The 18,752-nt window shown below is 42.5% G+C and overlaps 2 protein-coding genes across 4 annotated transcripts; one reads left to right on the plus strand and one right to left on the minus strand.

Annotated features, from left to right (window-relative positions):
• The first annotated feature begins 2,634 nt into the window (after positions 1-2,634).
• On the plus strand, positions 2,635-9,591 carry LOC115592898 (intercellular adhesion molecule 1-like). Its single transcript, XM_030436150.1, has 7 exons — positions 2,635-2,917; positions 5,521-5,710; positions 6,004-6,079; positions 7,290-7,431; positions 7,519-7,851; positions 8,574-8,804; positions 9,060-9,591. The coding sequence occupies exons 1-7, from the start codon at positions 2,863-2,865 to the stop codon at positions 9,128-9,130; spliced, it is 1,098 nt and encodes a 365-aa protein (XP_030292010.1). The 5' UTR covers positions 2,635-2,862; the 3' UTR covers positions 9,131-9,591.
• A 398-nt stretch (positions 9,592-9,989) lies between these two features.
• Positions 9,990-18,474, minus strand: ubn1 (ubinuclein 1). Of its 3 annotated transcripts, none has more exons than XM_030436115.1 (15): positions 18,431-18,474; positions 18,130-18,365; positions 16,781-16,885; positions 16,556-16,654; positions 16,202-16,333; positions 15,890-15,984; positions 15,164-15,731; positions 14,967-15,037; positions 13,348-13,477; positions 13,145-13,269; positions 12,244-12,366; positions 12,005-12,148; positions 11,843-11,893; positions 11,102-11,720; positions 9,990-10,360 (listed from the first exon to the last, which is right to left on the minus strand). In XM_030436115.1, the coding sequence occupies exons 2-14, from the start codon at positions 18,355-18,357 to the stop codon at positions 11,126-11,128; spliced, it is 2,466 nt and encodes an 821-aa protein (XP_030291975.1). In that variant the 5' UTR covers positions 18,358-18,365; positions 18,431-18,474; the 3' UTR covers positions 9,990-10,360; positions 11,102-11,125. The 3 variants fall into 3 exon arrangements, with proteins under 3 accessions (XP_030291975.1, XP_030291985.1, XP_030291995.1); XM_030436125.1 differs by lacking the exon at positions 18,431-18,474 and having other exon boundaries at positions 9,990-10,274; positions 10,354-10,360; positions 18,130-18,421; XM_030436135.1 differs by lacking the exons at positions 9,990-10,360; positions 18,431-18,474 and having other exon boundaries at positions 11,547-11,720; positions 11,843-11,924; positions 18,130-18,423.
• Positions 18,475-18,752: the final 278 nt, after the last annotated feature.

The following is an 18,752-nucleotide window of genomic DNA, read 5'->3' on the forward strand; positions in this document are numbered from 1 at the left end:
GATTTTATATCTCATCACTGTTTGTTTTTATTTTTCTGTCCTTCATTTGGACTCATTGAATCTCCAGACAAACAACAGGCCTCAGTAACAATATTAACAAACTGCATGTTGAGCATCAATTCAGATTATTTATGGATATAAAAACAGAAACTCACAGAAAGAGAAGAGGAGGACACATTGTGTTTCCATCCTGATACATACAGTATACAGCATCATTAAATGGAGGTAAACTGATTTTCACCTGTCTATTAATAGAGCACAGTAAAACTTTAATGCTACAGTGGAGCGATTCACTCTACAGACAGTATTCAAACACAAGAAACCAAATAAAAACCAATAAAATAACTTTTGAGTTGACAATACAGGTTTTTATCAGGCAATTAGACGGAAAATTGTTTTTTTTCTATTTTCTTTTTCTTTTCAAATACAATTCTGTTATTAACACAAATATTTCTAAAATCTTATAATAATCATTTTTGCTGCTGGTTGTGAATTTGTGACACCACCATGAAATAAAACAATAAGTAATTTAATCAATGTGTTCATTTATTAGTAAAACATTGTATTAAGTCCAGTGTTTACCTGCCAATTAGATTTTAATTAATACTTAATAACTGTTTATGTGACACATGTTACAGGAACATGCTGAACATCTGTACAGACACTTTGATTGTGGCCACTGGGGGGCAGTGAAGCGAGCTGTAGACACAACACTGACGTCACAGAGATGATATTCACACATCCAGCAGACATGGAGACAAACTGGAGACACCTGAAGACACCTGGTGAGTGTATGACCAGTGATTTAACTCTCTGTTTTCATTTCCAGATCAAAATAACTGAGTGTCTGCTGCTACAAACTCTCCACTGTGTTCATCAGCTACAGTCACTCTGCTGTCTGTAGCCGGGCAGGTAGCGCCTGAAGGCTTTATCCCTTAGCAAAAAGTAGTTTATTCAAGTGTACTAAAAGTATACTTATTTTATACTAAAACTGAGGCAGTATACTTGAAGTGTACTTTTTATATACTACATATTATATACTTAAGAAAAGTATGGTGAAGTATACTTGGCTTATACTGAAAAGTATAAAGAATAGTCTAAGACTAAGTACATTAATACTTAGACTTATACTTTAATACTAAAGCTTATACTTGTACTTTAGTATACTGTGGACTGTGGCACAAAGACTCTTGGGTATTCTGTTGTTGTTGGTGTAATTATGGTTCGTGAATGTGTTTGTGAATAAGATGATGTGTAAGACGGTTGCGGTTTAATTGACATCCTTGCTCTGTGGTTAAACTGTGTCGAATTAACAAAGACGATAAAAATGTTGGCACCGTGAGTGAAGGGGTGTTTTCCGGGAGAGACTTCCTGTCTGTTAAGTTGTGGACGTGTAAGATAATAAATGGTGAATCTCTTGCTAGAGAAACACATTACAAGTACTACTACTTACAATATCTTGATGTTAGTACAGAAAAGGGTTGAGTCATTGAGTTGTACTTACATTTAATTTAGCAGAAAAAAAATGTTTTTCACTGTACACACTTGCTTTGAGGTATTACCCCTGTTATGAACTTACATGTTAATAAACTAAAATGTGGACTACAAGTATATACTTAGTATACTAGTAGTATATAGATGAGTGTACTTGATGAACTTAAAATGTTCCAATTTAGTCCGAAGAAGTATTAAATTAGTATACTTTCTAGTACGCTACAAGTACATTGTCCATAGTATACTTGCTATACTTATACTTATACTTATACTCAAGCATACTTAATAAAATGAACTTCAAGTATACTACTTTTTGCTAAGGGATGAGAGACTTTCACTGGAAACACCTGCCTGATCATGATAATCACACATACAATCATAGCAACGTGAACTAAAACAGTAAAGGTACGGGCTGAGCTGAAAAGACGCTGAAACTACTGCCGTCCTTCAATCTCATTGTCCATTTTATATGAAAATATGGATTATAGCAGCCTTAAAGAAGCAGTTCACCCAAAAATGACAAAAAAATCAGTCATTATCTGCCCCCTCAATGGAAAGTCGGGTGAAGTTTCTTAGACTGCAAAACATTTCTGGAGCTTCACAGAAAATCAGTGTTGCAGCGTTCTCCATAAACTAGTAGATCTGGACTTGTTTTAAAAACCTAAAAACAACATAAAATGGCTCAAAAAATGTTGTTTTTTCATACAAGTTTGGGATCTTGGAGCTTCTGGACACCTGGATTATGTTAGATGAGGTGTATCGAGCTAGTTTATGTTTTCTTCTGGTTGTTTTTTAACAGCACACCCCAAAAAAAAACCCTGTGAAACTCGTCAGGTGAGTCTTGAGATCCCAAATGGTTTGAAAAGACAACATTCACACTTTGACACCCGGCTGAGTTTGTGGTGGAAGTAAAGCTGAATCTATCTGTGATAACACTTTATCTTTCAATCTGCTGCTTTCTCAATAGTTAGCTGCTGTGTGTAGCTGCTCACACACACACACACTCACACACACAGACACACACACACACACACACACAGAATGTGCTCTCATTCTTGCCCTCTGTGCTGCAGCACTTCACTGCGTTATTCTTGACCCTCCCTTCCTTCCTCTCTTGATATACCAACAGAGAACGCCCATGGTGGGTTTCAGCGGCCAAAGAAAAGGGAATCGCCTGATCATCAGCTTCAGACACACACACAAATGTTGAACACATACACAAAAGCACACACACACACGCCCATAAAAACCTGAAGTAACTGTGTGTTTCCTCAGACGTCTCACTGCCAGCATCACACAGACAGACTCTGGCGTTGCAGAGAGGAGCATCATCACATCAGCAGCCAAGAAACCAGAAACTGAGGAAGGATGCAGATCTGTGGACGGCCAATCACGCTTCTGCTGGTCAGCCTGCTCGGCTCAGGTGAGTGAAGCGACGGCTAATTGAAACCCACTGTGTGTTCAGGTGCAACGAGATGGAAACGTGATGAGAGAGCAGTCAGAGCGGTGATCAGCGGTGATCAGCGGTGAGGTGACTCATCACAGCGAGCAGCTCAGCCAAAGAGTGATCGTTACTTTTTAAAGATGTTTTCAGAGGACTAAAGAGATTAAACAAGGTAAAAGTAATGAAAGCAACGTGATTAGCATTGTTGTTGGGTTTTTAAGCTCTTTCAACTGAAACATCTGAGAAGAACTTTATGAATTTATTTCACGAACTCTCAGATTTATCTCAAAACGCTGTGGGGGGTCTGGACCTCCAGGGCGGAGCCTACAGGTAGATCACAAAGGGAAACACATCAAGGTGGAACTAAAAACTATCTAATGTACATTTACTTTTCTTAAAGCCTACAAGATACTTTAATTTTAGTTCTGATTCTGGCTGAAGTTGAAGACCGTGAGACAAAGTTAATTTTGTTTTTGTGAAGCACCACCAGACTACAGAGCAGCTTCTTCCCTCGATTTTGAGACTCTTCAATTAACATTAAATAATAATTCTATAGAAATAGTCAATCTTGTTGCTGATGATTCCCCTGGCCTGCATAGGTCACAGAAAGACGGTGAAACTGCTTGATAACCAGTTAGAGTTTGTATGAGTTTGAGGTAGTTGTACTTTATACTTTAAATTCAATACTGTTCAGAGGATGATAAGATAAATTAAGATAAGATTAAATGTACTAATCCTAAAGAAAATGTTCAAAAATACGGTAATATCAGAATAAAATACAAACAACAATAGACTAATAGTAAAAATTGTGAAACAATTGGGGACGTCAGAGCTCGATAGAGTAGCAACAAAAATAAAATAAGATCATTATTTATTCAAAATTAAAACTCAAATGTTTGCTACAATAAAAACCTGGATATAAAAGGTCATATAAACAATGACAGCAGTGTTAAAGGAGCCGTTCACCCAAAAATGAAAAGATGGGGACTTTTTTAAAGTGTGAAAAACAACTTAACAAGCAAAAACATACAACTCGTCCGTCGAGTCTCCAGATCCAGAATTGATTCGATAGATTTTGGCTTTAAAAGGGTGTGAATAACAACTTTAAAAATCAATCTGGGATCTTTGCGATTTCCAGAAACTTGGATTAGGCTGGATGAGCTGTGAGGACACGTTTTTTTTATTTTTTATTTTAACTTCTTAAAACAAGTCCCCGTCTACTTCACTTGTTTAGGAGAAAGTTGTCGTTTTGCTGTGAAGCTCCAGAAATGTTTTATGGACTATAAAACTTCAGCCTGACTGTAGCAACACGTGACATGAAAGAATACGGCGACGCTCAGTCAACTGAATGGAAATGACTCATAGATGTTTATTTATTTCTTTTAGCCGTGTGGTGGAAGTGATACAGAGAGAGAAGCTGAATGAATCTGAGAGAACACGTTAGCTGTGTCAGTTAGCTACAGTGTGTAACTACACACACACACACACACACTCATTCTTGTGTTTGTGTTTACATCAGCAGCACAGGAGCATTATAATTAACTGTGTCGGGGCTAGCTGGTTAGCATGCTAGCTTATATCTTTGCAAAACAATACATAGACATCAGAACTGTCATTCACATTCTGCTGATAATTTAAACATATAAGTATTTATTTTGGTGCTTGTATGCTTTTCACTAATATTCTTACATATTGCACCTTTAATTTGGATACTTTTAAGTATATTTTTCCAACAATGCCACATTTCTACACTGTGTTGTTGTTACTTCTTCGTCAGTAAATCTGATCTGAGTGCTTCCTGCTTCACTGACTACTCGTGAATGAGAAGAAGAAGAAACATTAATGACAGATTCACCTTGTTTTTGATGATATTCAGCTCTATAAATGCGACAGTCGTCTCATTTCACTCATTTTGCAGACTTCCATGTGTAAAAGCACAACCATACCTTTCAGGAGGGCCAGTCATGCTGACACACACACAAACTGCCGTCGCTCCTGTGAGTGAGATCATCTGATAGGCGGCAGAACAAACCTCAGGATTCGGGGGAACAATGGTCATAGAAAAGAGGAGCGGGTTCTTTTGACTTGGGCAGGGTGTCCTTCCTTCCTCAGAGGAACACGCTGGGTGTATTCAGTGCGCCGGGAAACAATGGTTCACAATAGATCAGCTAAAACAGAGTATTATTTCACGAGATGGCAAAATTCAATTGACCCTCGCCTGTGTTATGAAAAGACAAGAGGGGAAAAATGACTCATAAGTTCAAACGGCGTAAAGAACAAATACAAACAGACAAAGAGATGCATCGTTTCTTTCCTCCAGGTGGATTATCGCTAAGAGCAGAGCCTGTTAACGTTTGTGTTTTGAGATCTAATCTGTGTTCTCTGTTTATACTTTAAAAACAGTGCTGTTTAATTCATTTCTGAGATGAAAAATAACCTTTAATGTTTTGAAACTACTCCTCTAATCCACAAAGATTTGGAGGAAGCCTTTAAGAGATTTTATTTATACCTTTCACATGTGTCAGTGACTTATTGTGTCATTGTTCCTCTCCCGCTCGCTGACCCCTCCTTGTGCCCTTCAGCTACCTCATCCCCTGTTTCCATCTGCACTCCTGCTCAGCCTCCTCTGTCGCAGATTTTACCTCCCTCTCCGGCTCCGACAGTCCTCCAATCTCTGCCCTCTCCTTCCCCCGGTCTCGCCAGCGCCTCCGGAGCGTCAGCAGGAAAGGGCGGCTGCCGACTGACGGTGTCGCCCTCCACCCTGGTGGTCAGGTATGTCAGTGATTGAAAAGGGGTTTTTTCCTTCCTCCCTTTCAAAATAAAAGAGAAAGCAGAGGAGGAGTACAGTGAGACGGTATAAAAGTGATCTGATGCTTTATGTAGCATTGGAAGATGTGGATCAACTTGGTTTATCCCCTTTTTACCAATTTATCCCCTTTTTACCAATTACTTTTGACAATTATTTGTGTTTTTGAAAACTACCACTACCTGTTAGAGAAATGTGCCTTTATGTATATATATAAAAATGTGTGACAACTAATCCTGTGTAAACTCTCCTGTCACAGGTTTGGAGATCCGTTCACAGCTAACTGCTCTGGACAAGGGATGGATTATTCTGGTCTCGGCTGGGTAGTCTCACCGGTGAGGGGAAACTGTGCTCTCTTATAAACCAATATTACAACCCTGATTCTTAAAAAAAGTTGGGACATTGTGTAAAACATAATTAAAATGGAAGTTGATAATTGGCAAATTGACATTAACGCGACTGAAAGCAGCACAAAAGACGCCAGCGAACTGGAAAAGTTGTGGACTGCAACTGAAGAGGCAGCAGGAGGAAGTATCACGGTGCGGTTATGAAAGTGGCATCAGGAACGTACCATCAAACAGTTTGTTTGCACATGATCGCATTATATTTTGGACTTTTTTGGGGGGAATCTGTGTCGCAACTGTGGAGCGACTCATACCCAACATGACAGGAGACGATACAGGTTTTCCCAGCAGGGCACCATGGCTTCAAACTCAGATGTGCTGATTCTCATCTGAGCCTCTTCAGACTCCCAGTGCACACTGGACAGACAGAGCCAAATGAAGCCAAAAAAAAAATATGATACACACACGTTTTTTTTTTGCAATGCTCCCTCAAATGAGGTTATCAAACACTTGTCGCAGGATCAAAAAACAGGATGGCAGGAGTGCTGCTCGGTGTCGGAAAACTGTGTCCCTCCGGTGATCATCAGCTGACGGGTCATATTCTTTCTGAATCGTAGAAAAAAAGTCTGGTGACGGGATGTTTTACACAACAACACGATTGAAAAATGGTAACCAACAACTGCGTCTGCCAGGCCATAAACTGCATCCCCGAGCTCCACGCAGCTTTATAGATCCTTCAGTATCTCATGCTGAATCTCATTCACTTGCTGCCTCTGAGCTTTTTGTACTACTTCTCTAACCTCCATCAAGGAAACGGTTAATGTTTCCCTTGAATCCTCCGGCTCTGCCTCCTCCACAAAGGGCGTATCAGTCAGCGGCAGCAGTTAATCAAAAAATGTTCTTCCACTGTCCGACAATGTCCCCAGTCCTGCTGAAAACAGCCCACGGAAGACCTCGCCTTCCCATCCTGGACTTCAGGCCAAGTCAGAGACCTTCTCCAAGGCACTCCCAAAACTCTTCCAACACAGGCGCTCCTCAGGACGACAACCGGAGTCCAAGAAGACCAGATATTATCAGAGACAGTGCCGACAAATCTCAGTGTTATAGACTTCACAAAGAGGATTTATTAGAAGGCTACTGTGTTTGATCAGATTGTAGAAACTAGCAACACACAAATATTGCTGTGATTTGTGTTTTACAGCTCAAAGCAAATCCGGCCTACACTATGGAGCGTTTCATCGTCTGGACTGTGAACATGACTGTGTGGAGCCTCACGCTTCAGTGCTTTGCGTTATTAGAACAGGATGGACCGTGTCACATTGACGTCCCTGTGATAGTCTACAGTGAGTTTCTCATTTTATCTTTCTGACATTTTAGAAAATCCTTCATCGTTTTCCTGTGTGGTTTTACCTGTCGATGCGTCTCCACAGAACCTCCAGACAACGTGTCCATCAGCCTGGTCAATCACACCGGAGCGATGCTGGAGGATCGTCGGTACACTCTGCAGTGTTCGGTCGAGGGTGTCGCTCCCGTCGAAAACCTCACCGTCACCTTCTACAGAGGGCAGAAGGCGCTGGGTCGACCGCAGTCCTGCAGCAGCAGATCGAAGGAACCGGTGACCGAGATCTTCGCCTTAAACTTCACCACCAGTAGTGAAGATGATGGAGCAGAGTTCTGGTGTGAAGCCGAGCTGGACCTGGGACCTGAAGGACCGCAGCATCCTCCAGTGGTGAAGTCCCAACACATCACTGCCGCTGTCCACTGTGAGTGACACTGCTCACGTTTTCACCTGTAAGAATTTTTATTTTCGACCTCCATGTCGGTGAGGTGAAAATAAAAAACTGCCCCTTTCTACTTTCTACTTCTCCTTGTTCTCTTTACTCTTTTAAAGATATTTCTTCTTTTAAAGCGAAACTCTCGCCAAAAAGCAACCGAGGCTTTCCTGCGCATCGCCGTCATGGCAGACAAAAAGTGTCGATCCCTGAGTGCGACCTGACAGGCAGGAGAGTAATGGTGAACCGCTCCTCAAGCGTGCCTGTCAGGTCGCACTCGGGGATCGACACTTTTCGGCTGCCTGGCGGCGACGCGCAGGAAATGCAGCAGCTAACGTGAGTAGTTCGAAAACCTTCTTTTTCATAAACTCTGTGTACACAAACAATGTTCTCAATGCTCTTGTTCATGAGTAGAGACCCTGGTGATGCTACGAGCAAAGTTTCATGTTGTGTCGAGCCTTCTAAAATTAGCGATTTTGATGCTAGCGTGTCCTGCCCCGAGCTCTCCCGTTCAAAATTAACGTGCCCAAAACCGAAACTACGGTAAATCTTAAAAGTGCCTCTTTCGTTGTAATTATGCTTTTACACAAAGGTTTGACTCATATTCATCCCAAATAAAACCTCGGTTGATTTTTGGCGAGAGTTTCGCTTTAAGTATTCGTCTACAGCCCTGCTTCTCCTTCTTCTCCATCACTTTTTGTCTTCTCTCTCAGTCGGTCCACAGCTCGGCTGTCCGACAAAACTTCAGGTGAGGGAGGGAGAGATCCTAAACTGCGAGGTGAGAGGAAACCCCCAACCGCGAGTCACCTGGTTCAGAGACGGGCAGGTGGTCGCCTTGCCCACGTCCTCGAGCAGACAGCATGCTGGGAAATACACGGTCTTGGCAATCGGTCCTGTGGAACGTAAAAACTTTACAGTGGAGGTTGAGGTCCTCGGTGGCGGTGGTAGGTTTAACTCTAAAATCTGTATCATGTACAGAAACTAAAATAAATCGGTGTTAAGCATGAAACCTTTAAACTATTTTAAGCATCTGTTGTTTTGAAAGAGATAAGTTCTAATTACAAATGTTGAAACTCGTCTTCCTTCCTGAATGTTTGTTATTTTAAGATCTCGCATGATCAAAAGGGGATCGGAGTAAAAATGGAAACCGAGTCAAAAGTTCAAAGTCGTCCTTTTGATTTGCCTCTTTCTCTTTCCAGGAACTGCAAACAGCTGCAACGGATATTTCCTGTTGGCCGTCTTAATGATTCAGATGATTAACTGGCTGTAAAACAGCAGAAGGAGGAAAACCCAGCGGGGTGTTTCCTGGCTGTCTGGATGAACTGTGTGTGAGAAGCGTGTGTCCGGGATGACTCTTTGCTTTTGTTCAAACGGATTCATTTTAACTCCAAAAAAAGAAGCACATAAATGTTTTTTTTTGGAGAGCTTCTGTCCAGGTACATTTTCTGAAAAGCTCCATGAATCTCTAGCTGAAACAAAAAGAACTTCCAAACTGAAAGCTGCTCTGAAAGAAATCCACCCTCGAGGTTTGTACAACGTAATAATCAACAATCATTTCACCGTCTCTTCTTGTTTATGTGCCGTCTGAACCTTTTGGCGATCTTACAATGTCTGAAATGTGTGCGAGAGTTACATTTTCTGTGGTATCAAGTCTTTAAACAATGTAAAGCATCAGGTCCGCTTCAATCGAGATCATGTTCCGTCTGCTGTACATTAAAATGCTGAACAATCTCGTGTCGTCAGCAGTGAGTTCTTGATTTAGACTTCAAGTCATACAGTTGCGTGTTGAGATGGACGTATGTGGTCTTCATATTTCAGATTGTGATGTTGAAGCTTCAGTTATTGGAGCAAAGAAAGCCGCAATCATTAAACTGGTAACAGACACTTGATCTTAGATACAGTGAACGTAGTCACAGGTTAATTATCGTCAGGTAAACGTGGCAAATGATGTGATTAAAAAGCCTGGAGTTCACACCAAAACCATAATAAATCACATCCTTGATCTAGCGAGTAGGACTAGTAAAAGTAACATTAGGTAAAAAGTTTAAAATGTTTTGTCGGTCACGTTGACTGAGCACTGAACCTCACATAAGGACAATTAAGCTAAAAAAAAAAAAAAGAAAAAACTAAAAAAAAACAAGTCGGCTCTTTATTATTTATTCATCCAAAGTAAATCATGTACATTTCAAACAAAGCCTCTCCAGATCATCATCATCATCATCATCATCATCATCGTCGTCCCAACTCATACTGACATCATTCAGAAACAGATCTGGTGGACGTCAGCTCTCTTCTCTGCTCAACAGGTAAAGTGCCGCTTTTCCTTTCAAAATGTCAAAACCATGAATTGTAAAATCTTCAGTGTCTTCACAGCTACAGTGACAGAGAGCACAATGTGACACATCTTCAGCTTGTTTAATATTAGTTTTCCACTTCCACAGCTGATTCTGTCACAGAGTCCGATCACGTGTCGGTCCGGCTTCAAGGAGACTGAAGCACTCTGAAAGAAAAAGACAAAACTCATACAAGATGTTTGGTTCTGATCCATCGACAACATGTGTTGGGCAGTGTGACTGAACTGAACTGTTGATGGCACCGACGCAATCTATCAGAATTACAAGTTAGTTTGCAGCAATAACTGCTGCTTTTGTGTATTTTATATAAGGACGACTTCAGGTGGTGGGTTCTACATGTTTGATAGCTGAAATAGAACCTGCAACGTCAAAAACGTTCCAAAAAGTTGACAAAACTACTAAACTTTGGGTTGTACTTCGGTAAAAATCTTTAAGTAAGGACTATTGATGGTAATTTAGTACGTCTGGTGCACGGTTTGATTCCAAATGTTGTATAACGATGTTGGAAAATGAGTTTGACAAACTACATACGTCAAGATTAATTAACTAGCCTTTTCCTCAACCAGATCTCATGGTCTTCATTAACAGATGTAGCTAGTTCAGGTGTCAGAATATCTAATGCTTCCATTTATTTCTTTTAAATCAGGAAAAAAAAACTTCAGGAATACTTTAAACTGGATCACATGGAGTTAGGCAACAAACAAATGACTAACTATTCAACTCTATGTGCCTCGTCAGTCCACCGATGAAGACAAGGACATTAAACTTTGTTCATTTAGATTTGTCTGTTTGAAGGACTGAATCTCTGAATCTCATTCTGCCATCTCAGAATAAATTAACTGTAAAGGTGACACAAAGTTTCCACTACAAAAATAAATAAAACTTACTGTGATAATCTGCATCGGGGGTTTTCACGGCACAGGATCGTCAGGATCATCGTCAGAGATGACGTAAACCTCTCCAGCATCCACGTGTTTGGTCAAGTCGCCGATCTGCAGCAGTTTGGACGGAACAACCTGACACACACCACTGACCGGGAAACCCACCGGGCTGGACTGAGGAGGCGGCGGAGGAAAAGGAGGACTTTTGGAGTCCACAACAAAGCTCATGTTCTGAACCGAGCGTTTGTACTTGGCGACAGCTGCTGCGAGGAGCTCCTGGGACAGCGAGAAAGGTTTCTCCCGAGCCAGCGCTTGATCGGCGAGGAGGTCCAGAAGCGAATGAGTCGGAGCAGGCGTGACGTTGACCTGAGGCTCCACCGACTCCGCAGGTGTGGAGGAACTGCCTCCGGGTTTAACCTCCACCTTCTTCATAGCAACGACTTCCTTCTTCACAGCACCGAGTGGAACAGAAAGAGAGATATCTGATCCCTCGATAGAGACGCCGTCTACCTCCTGGTGGAGTCCTTTCCTCGACACAGATCCCTGGAGAACACTGCAGCCATCTGACATTACTGAACAACCACTGAGAGACGACTGCTTCTTCTCAGGCTTGGTTCTCTTTACTCTGAGTGCACATGTGAGACATGAAGCGAGTTAGTAATAGTGGACATCCTGCGACCCGGAAAAATCTGACTCTACGTAAGATCTGCAGCTTCTGCCAGGAATAAAACTCTTCGCTGTACTCACGGCAACGACGGGAAGAGGTTTAAAATGCTCCTGCTCTCCTTCATCAGCACCCTGCAGCGACACATGTGGAGACAGAGCACGTCTGCATATACAATCAGGTAGAGAAGCACTTTTAAACAAATGATAATCAGGTTTTTATGATTCTGCACCAGCGTCACATACCTAGACTGCATCCACCCTTTGGGCCAAATTGGTTTGACCTCATTGTCCAACATGGTTTTCAGGTAGTCCTCCATCTCCTGGCTGCCTTTCCCTTCCTTTTTATATCGCTCCATTTTCACCTTTAACAAATGACAGAAGCACTCCCTGCAGGAGAGGAAATGTTACGCATGTATATTTCACGGCAGAGAGCGAGATACGAGACCACGTCAAATAATCTGACGCTCTTCGATGTTTCTGACCTGATCTCGTCGCTCCATTTAAACAGTTTCTTCGGACCGCCTCTTCTCCCGCCCTTCTCCTCCACGCCGTCCTCCGGCCCAGTGCTCAGCTTCTGTTTGCCTTCTTTCTCCTCCTCAGTCGCTCTGACATCAACAGAACCAGAGCCAGACGGGAAAGAAATACATTTCCAGTGAACCAGAACTCTGCTGCACATCTGGACTGATTCCTCGTGTATATAAACATTGTTAAACATTAGCTGTAAAGTACCAAACCTTTACTGATGCATCGTCATCGTTTCCTGTTATATACAATTATCAAAGCAATTGCATCACATGTGTGTTTTTTGGCATATCTGATTTCGAGATGGTTTTTCATGAGCAAAACATATCCAACGTTCACCATCGATGTCCAAGAGACATCCTTACAGGGTTCAAAATTAAAAGGTTCTAACAAAGTAATTTTAGACCTTTTGTCAACTGTAATTAAAGACTTCTAAAAAAGCGTCACCTCAAAATTTAAGTTTTTATGTGACTGCCCAGTTTTACCCCATGCAGCGAAGGTACAGGCTGGAATCGAACCTCCAGTCTCAACCTTGGTAGATAGAAAACACAATCTACTAGGTGAGCTATCCAAGAGCTTAATTAAATACTGCATTGTGGTCATCCAGCCTTCATCAGGTAGGCTATTATTTAAAGGTTGGCTCATCAAGTCGTAGTATTCAAGACGCTGATAGATAGCCGACCTGGTAGGGGTTGTGTGACCAATGTACCGAAAACTTTCATTTTGAAACACAAGAAGAGGGTTCGGTTGAAAAACACTCCCATCGTCTTGCAGTAATCTATAACAGCACAAGTTAAATCCAGGATAGGAAGTGTTGTTTTACCAAACTCATTAACCTGAAACATTCACTAGTGAACTTACTTTAAAGTCTTGACGTGTTCATACACTTGGCAGCTCTCATGGAAGCGTGCGATCTGCTCGGGCATCGCTTTGCCAATGGCTTCCTTGAGTTTGTGCACTGGATCCTCCACATCAGGTGGTTCCTCCTTATCAGAGTCAGATTTAACAAGCGAGTCACATGCAAAAACCTGAACAACCCATTCTGCACATTAATACACACTCACCGTGTGTGTGAGCAACAGTTTCTTCACACGCTTGAGGAGTGTGTCTCTGCTGCAGGGCAGGAAAGACGACAGGTGTGTGTACACCTTGGAGCGCAGCTGGCCTCCCTGTTCCCGACACTGCAGCTCAATACTGGACAGAGACAGCGAGACGGCCGACATGTGAACTATAAATGTAGGAACTGACCACCGCATTCATACCAAAACAAACAGGGCGCAGCATATCACAAGAGTAACTGCTAACTAGGGCTGGGTATCATCAGGTACCTCGCGATACGATACTATCACGATATTTTGCCCACGATAACGATAATATCACGATACAGTGATTTTGCGATAATCGATATATTGCAAGAAATTTCATCCATGATACATCACGATATCTGTGTCACTGAAGAAATTCAGAATTTATTGACTGCACTGAATCCATTTCACAGGAATGACAATACATTGTCAATCAATTTCACATGAATGACAGCCAAGTAAACAGAGTATATTGCACAGTGTCTCTTCTTAACACACACTGACTACAACAATGATTAAATATCTATATGTGTGGGTTTCAAAACTACTTAAACCATTTTTTTAAATTTTATTTGGTTGTATACCTATGTTTGAATAAAGATAAAGCTGTCCTCCGAAGAGGGGTGGTGGGCCAAAAAAAAAAAAAAGAATTATTTTTTTTTTTACATTTTTTAAAATCGATATTTGGCACCAGTGTATCGATAACGTACCTCAATACGAAATATCGCGATATATCGTAGTATCGATATTTTGGCACACCCCTACTGCTAACTGCTGCAGGGTGAGCTGCTGTTAGCCAAGTTAGCCGTGCAGCTGGCAGTCCAGTGCGAGAGTTCAGGTCGGAGAGTTGGTGTTTCCACTGCTAGCATACGAGCTTCAGAACAGGACGGGCTGAGGCTAGCTGGTTAGCATGCTAACTATCCCTGCAACACGACACTTAGACATCAGAGCTGTGAATGTTTTAAACAAAGAAATCTTACATACTGGGCCTTTAAACCACGTTCTGGACGGCTAACACCAGGAACACATGGCTTTATGATTCAAAGCGGATATCAGCTGATCTAAATAGTAACGGACCTGTATTATTGAGCGCTTTTCCAGTCGACACACGGCTCAGAGCAAGCAAGGTGCCGACTGCTCATCACGACAACTTGGGGTTCAGCATCTTGCTCAAGGATACTTCAGCATGCAGCTACGGGAGCCAGGGATTCAAACCAGCAACTGTCTGATTACTATACGGCCCGCACATTTTAAAATGATGTTGAATCCAGCTTCTTAAATGTGATGATGTGATGGTTTTCTTTGTTTTTCTGACAGTAAATGAAGAGACTTTGGGTTTTAAACAGCTGGTTGGACAAAAGGAGCCATTGTGAGAACTCACCTTGACATTTGATGACATTTTACAGACTGAACGATTTGCAAGTGTGCAGAAATTTAAATTCCTTTTCCATCAACTGACCCCTGATGTTTGATATCAACGACTCGAATCTGTGCGGATGTGACATTTCAGCCCACTAGCAGTGCTCTGGGAGGATATTTGTTCGAGTGGGTCGTCTTGTTTTGTTGCAGAGCTTCATCTTTGTTGTTGGACAACTCACTCGAGCAGGATTGAGTTGATCTCCGGAGTGAAGAACTTGAGTTTTGACTCGCCCTCTGAGGTCTTGGCAGCCTGAAAAATGAGTGCAAGTCATCTGTGCGTCCATTGTATGCCTTTCCACTGAGCAGCGATGCTTAATTTTGTCAACGCACGCAAAAAATTGTTAACTTGAACAAACGCAAACAACAAAATTCTTACCGCTGTCAGTTTTCGGATGCTGTCTCCCAGTCCTGCGGGAAGTCCGTCTGGCAGCGGGACACACAGATGAGCTGATGTAGAACTGGGTTGTGACTGGACCTGGACGGGTTCTGAATGAGGCTTCAGCTGCGAGTTAGTCTTTGTACTCAGAGACTGGAGTTGAGTTTGATCTTCAGTTTTGGGTTGAAAGAGCTGCGTCTCCGTGGCGGGTTGAGGAACCATCTTTGGAGACAAAGTCCCTTCGGTGACGTCTAACAAAGAGTCCAGATCGATATCGAAATCCACCGTGTTGGCCGCCTGGATCAGAGCGTGGTCATTGATGGATCCGATTAAACTGAGGAGCGGGTCGGTCAGTCCTGAGCCGCCCCCTCCAGCTGCATCCGCGGGGCACAGAGGGATTGTGGGTACGCCCATGATCGCTGCCGCCCTCTGCGACTTCTCCACCTTCTGTCGCTCCTTCTCCTTCTCCCTCTGAAACTTCTTCAACATGCTGGTGACGCTTAACGTGCCGACGGACTTCTTCTTTTTCTTCTTCATCTCGCCATCCGGTCCAATCGCAGACAAAGTGCTACAAGATGAGCAAATTAAACGGATGAGAGATCTTGAAATTGATTGATAACCAAACCACAATGTGTCTTCTAGTGTTAATACAGTCTGAACATCTCCAATCTGTGATCTAAGAATCATAAATCGAACAGGAGGTATCGCTGCTTTGGTCGGCCTCACCTCGACCTACGAACCACTTTGCTCTTCACCCCTTCATCTTCTCTGCACGGCTTCTTCTTCTGTGGTTTATCCTGTCCGCCATTGAGTTTACGTTTCTAAAGAGTGTTTGAATGCGCAACATCTTAAATCAGGTTCAGTTCACATTGAAAAACCTAGAGATGTGACTCATTGGTGCCAAAAACGGCTTGGCATTCTCTCATAGATGAAAAAGCATCAAAAACATCCATCTAAAATGTTAAAATGTGCTCCCTCAGACTGATCAAACATTCATTAAAACGCTCCGCATGCTGCTTTTTTAGATGCACGTCTTACTTTTGAGGGCTCGAGTGTTTCCGCCGCTGGCTGGTCCTCCGAGTCGGAAGCCTGGCGGAACTGCAGCACGCCGGAGTTTATGTAGAATCCACCGAACTTGGTGGTGATGGAGGCCGGCACGAACTCGTCATACTACAGAGACCAGCAAGCGGATTTGATCAGTTGGGGAAAAGTTTCAGAAAGATTGAAGCGCCTCTAAATGTGACATTTGGGGACAATCTGAAGGGAAACAAGACAAGAAGTGGAGCCTCATTCCTAGATATTGAAAACTTGATATCTCCATCGTTATTTTGGTACTTAGTCTTGAGTGGAGTGTTTGGATTGCCTCTAATTTATGACTTGACACCGACTCACAGCCTCAGAGTTGTCAATGAACGAATCCTCGTCATCGTAGCCGTATCCGATGTCGATCAAGTCCTGAATGCGGTCCTTCTTCTTCTTGGGTTTGCCGCCCTGCAAGAGAGACGACACACAACATCGTCGTGCTGTTTGTACATGACAACGTTTAGCTGAAGAGATTAATCATCTGGTATCTTTACTAATATCTGAGGATTGCAAAAGAAAAAGAAAAACACTCACATATTTCTTCTCAAACTTCTTTGCCAGAGCAGCGGCCTCCTCGTTCGCTCTCTTGTCCTCGTTGTCAAATCTGCTCAGAGGGACTTCATCTTTCCTGTGGTTGATCTGAATAAACAAAACAAAAAAGTCTCATATCAAACGTTTTACACAAAAATAAAAGCAGTTGTGTGTCCTGCAGTCGTGTTTTTAGCTCAGGTTTTGCAGGATCTTTGTGAATTTCATCCCTCATTCATTACTCACTGGAGCATCCCGGCATGTTCAGGTTGTTCGACAAGCAAACATGATCCAGACTCTCTGTGATTTGGGTATTTTTAAAAGGAAAAAGTAGAAAACAGATGCAAATCCTTTACACAAAAGGCTAAATAATCTTACTCTACTCCAAATGAGTTTGGGACATGTCAGTGTTTTACTTGATTGTTTATTCTGTGAGTAGATCACGTCGCTCCAGTTCTCAGATCTGTTCAGTTATCATGCTCCACACATCAGGAACAAACTCCTTGAAAACTGCAGTTCAGCTCCAACTTCACTGTGACTTTTATTCTTCGGCCTCGCCGCTTTTAAACATATTATATTTTAGCTTATATTCCTAATTTTAACTTGTTTTAATGTTTTGTTTCTTGTCGTCTCCCTTTAATGTTATTCTATGCTCCTGTGAAGCACTTTGTGTCGTCTTGTGTCTGAATTGTGCTACAAAATAAACTCTTCTTGCCTGTTACGCATCTGAATTTTTACTTCTGTGGATATTTTTGATCCCCAAACACATTTCATTCGTCTTGTAATGCACACATGCACTGATATCACACTATCCCCAGCGTGTTTTAAGTAGTTGTAAGTAAGAGAAAGCAAAACATTTGGGTAACTGGACTACTTATCCAAAAGTACTGACTGCAAGATGATTCTGTAATGTTCAGTGTATCAGAGTGAACCAGCGGTATAAAAAAAAAAAAAGATTATTCAAACCAAATTCTGAATCTGGAATTTTTTTTCAAAATACCAAATATTTATAATTATTTTATAGTAGCTATTGTAGCTTTACTTTTAATTGAATCACTTAAAAGTAAAAACAGACAAAAAAACAACTTTTGTTTTATCCTTTAAGAGAATTCATAATATTTATTCATATTCATAATATTGATGTGATAATCAGACAGAACCAGTCAGCACCACCGTGTATATTGTGTATACTATGAAGGCTGATGTTGATGTTTGTTAACTCTGTACAGCAGCTGTGGGACATTAACACTGAGCTCACTGGTCTGACTGGTCTGACTGGTCTCACTGGTCTGACTGGTCTCAGTGGTCTGACTGGTCTGACTGGTCTGAGTGACCCTCAGCAGATTTAAACCCACCTTGTTGTCAACAAGCTGACTGTAGCTGAATTCTGGGAAGCTCCTCTCATCAGAGTCAAACAAAGTCAGCACCAGTCGGACTGTTTCTGTGTCTGCGGGTCGGTCCGGACCGTTCTCCTTCACCTGCTCAGCACCTGGTGGAGACTTGTGGGCCGCAGCCGGTTCATCTGAGGACGGAGCTGCATCCAAGGACAGAGTGGTCAACTGAACCCTGCGAGACTCAGCCATCACAGATCCTCACAGCTGCTAACTGCTCCTCACAGCACCTTACAGTTCCTCACAGCTCCTCACAGCTCCTCACCTCACTGCTCCTCACTGCTCCTCACTGCTCCTCACTGCTCCTCACTGCTCCTCACCTCCTCCTCACTGCTCCTCACTGCTCCTCACTGCTCCTCACTGCTCCTCACTGCTCCTCACTGCTCCTCACAGCTCCTCACTGCTCCTCACAGCACCTTACAGTTCCTCACAGCTCCTCACAGCTCCTCAGAGCTCCTCACAGCTCCTGACTGCTGCTCACTGCTCCTCAGAGCTCCTGACTGCTCCTCAGAGCTCCTCACAGCTCCTCACTGCTCCTCACTGCTCCTCGCTGTTCCTGGCTGTTCCTCACAGTTCCTGGCTGTTCC

This window comes from Sparus aurata, chromosome 1 (genome assembly GCF_900880675.1).
Source record: "Sparus aurata chromosome 1, fSpaAur1.1, whole genome shotgun sequence".
Classification (NCBI taxonomy): domain Eukaryota; kingdom Metazoa; phylum Chordata; class Actinopteri; order Spariformes; family Sparidae; genus Sparus; species Sparus aurata.

Coding starts and splice junctions, on each gene's coding strand:
- LOC115592898 (XM_030436150.1), top strand. CDS start 2,863: ATGCAGATCTGTGGACGGCCAATCACGCTTCTGCTGGTCAGCCTGCTC. Junction 5,711..6,003: donor CCCTCCACCCTGGTGGTCAG/GTATGTCAGTGA, acceptor CTCCTGTCACAG/GTTTGGAGATCCGTTCACAG. Junction 6,080..7,289: donor TCGGCTGGGTAGTCTCACCG/GTGAGGGGAAAC, acceptor TGTGTTTTACAG/CTCAAAGCAAATCCGGCCTA.
- ubn1 (XM_030436115.1), bottom strand. CDS start 18,357: ATGGCTGAGTCTCGCAGGGTTCAGTTGACCACTCTGTCCTTGGATGCA. Junction 16,655..16,780: donor AGAAGTTTGAGAAGAAATAT/GTGAGTGTTTTT, acceptor TCTCTCTTGCAG/GGCGGCAAACCCAAGAAGAA. Junction 16,334..16,555: donor TCATTGACAACTCTGAGGCT/GTGAGTCGGTGT, acceptor TGGTCTCTGTAG/TATGACGAGTTCGTGCCGGC.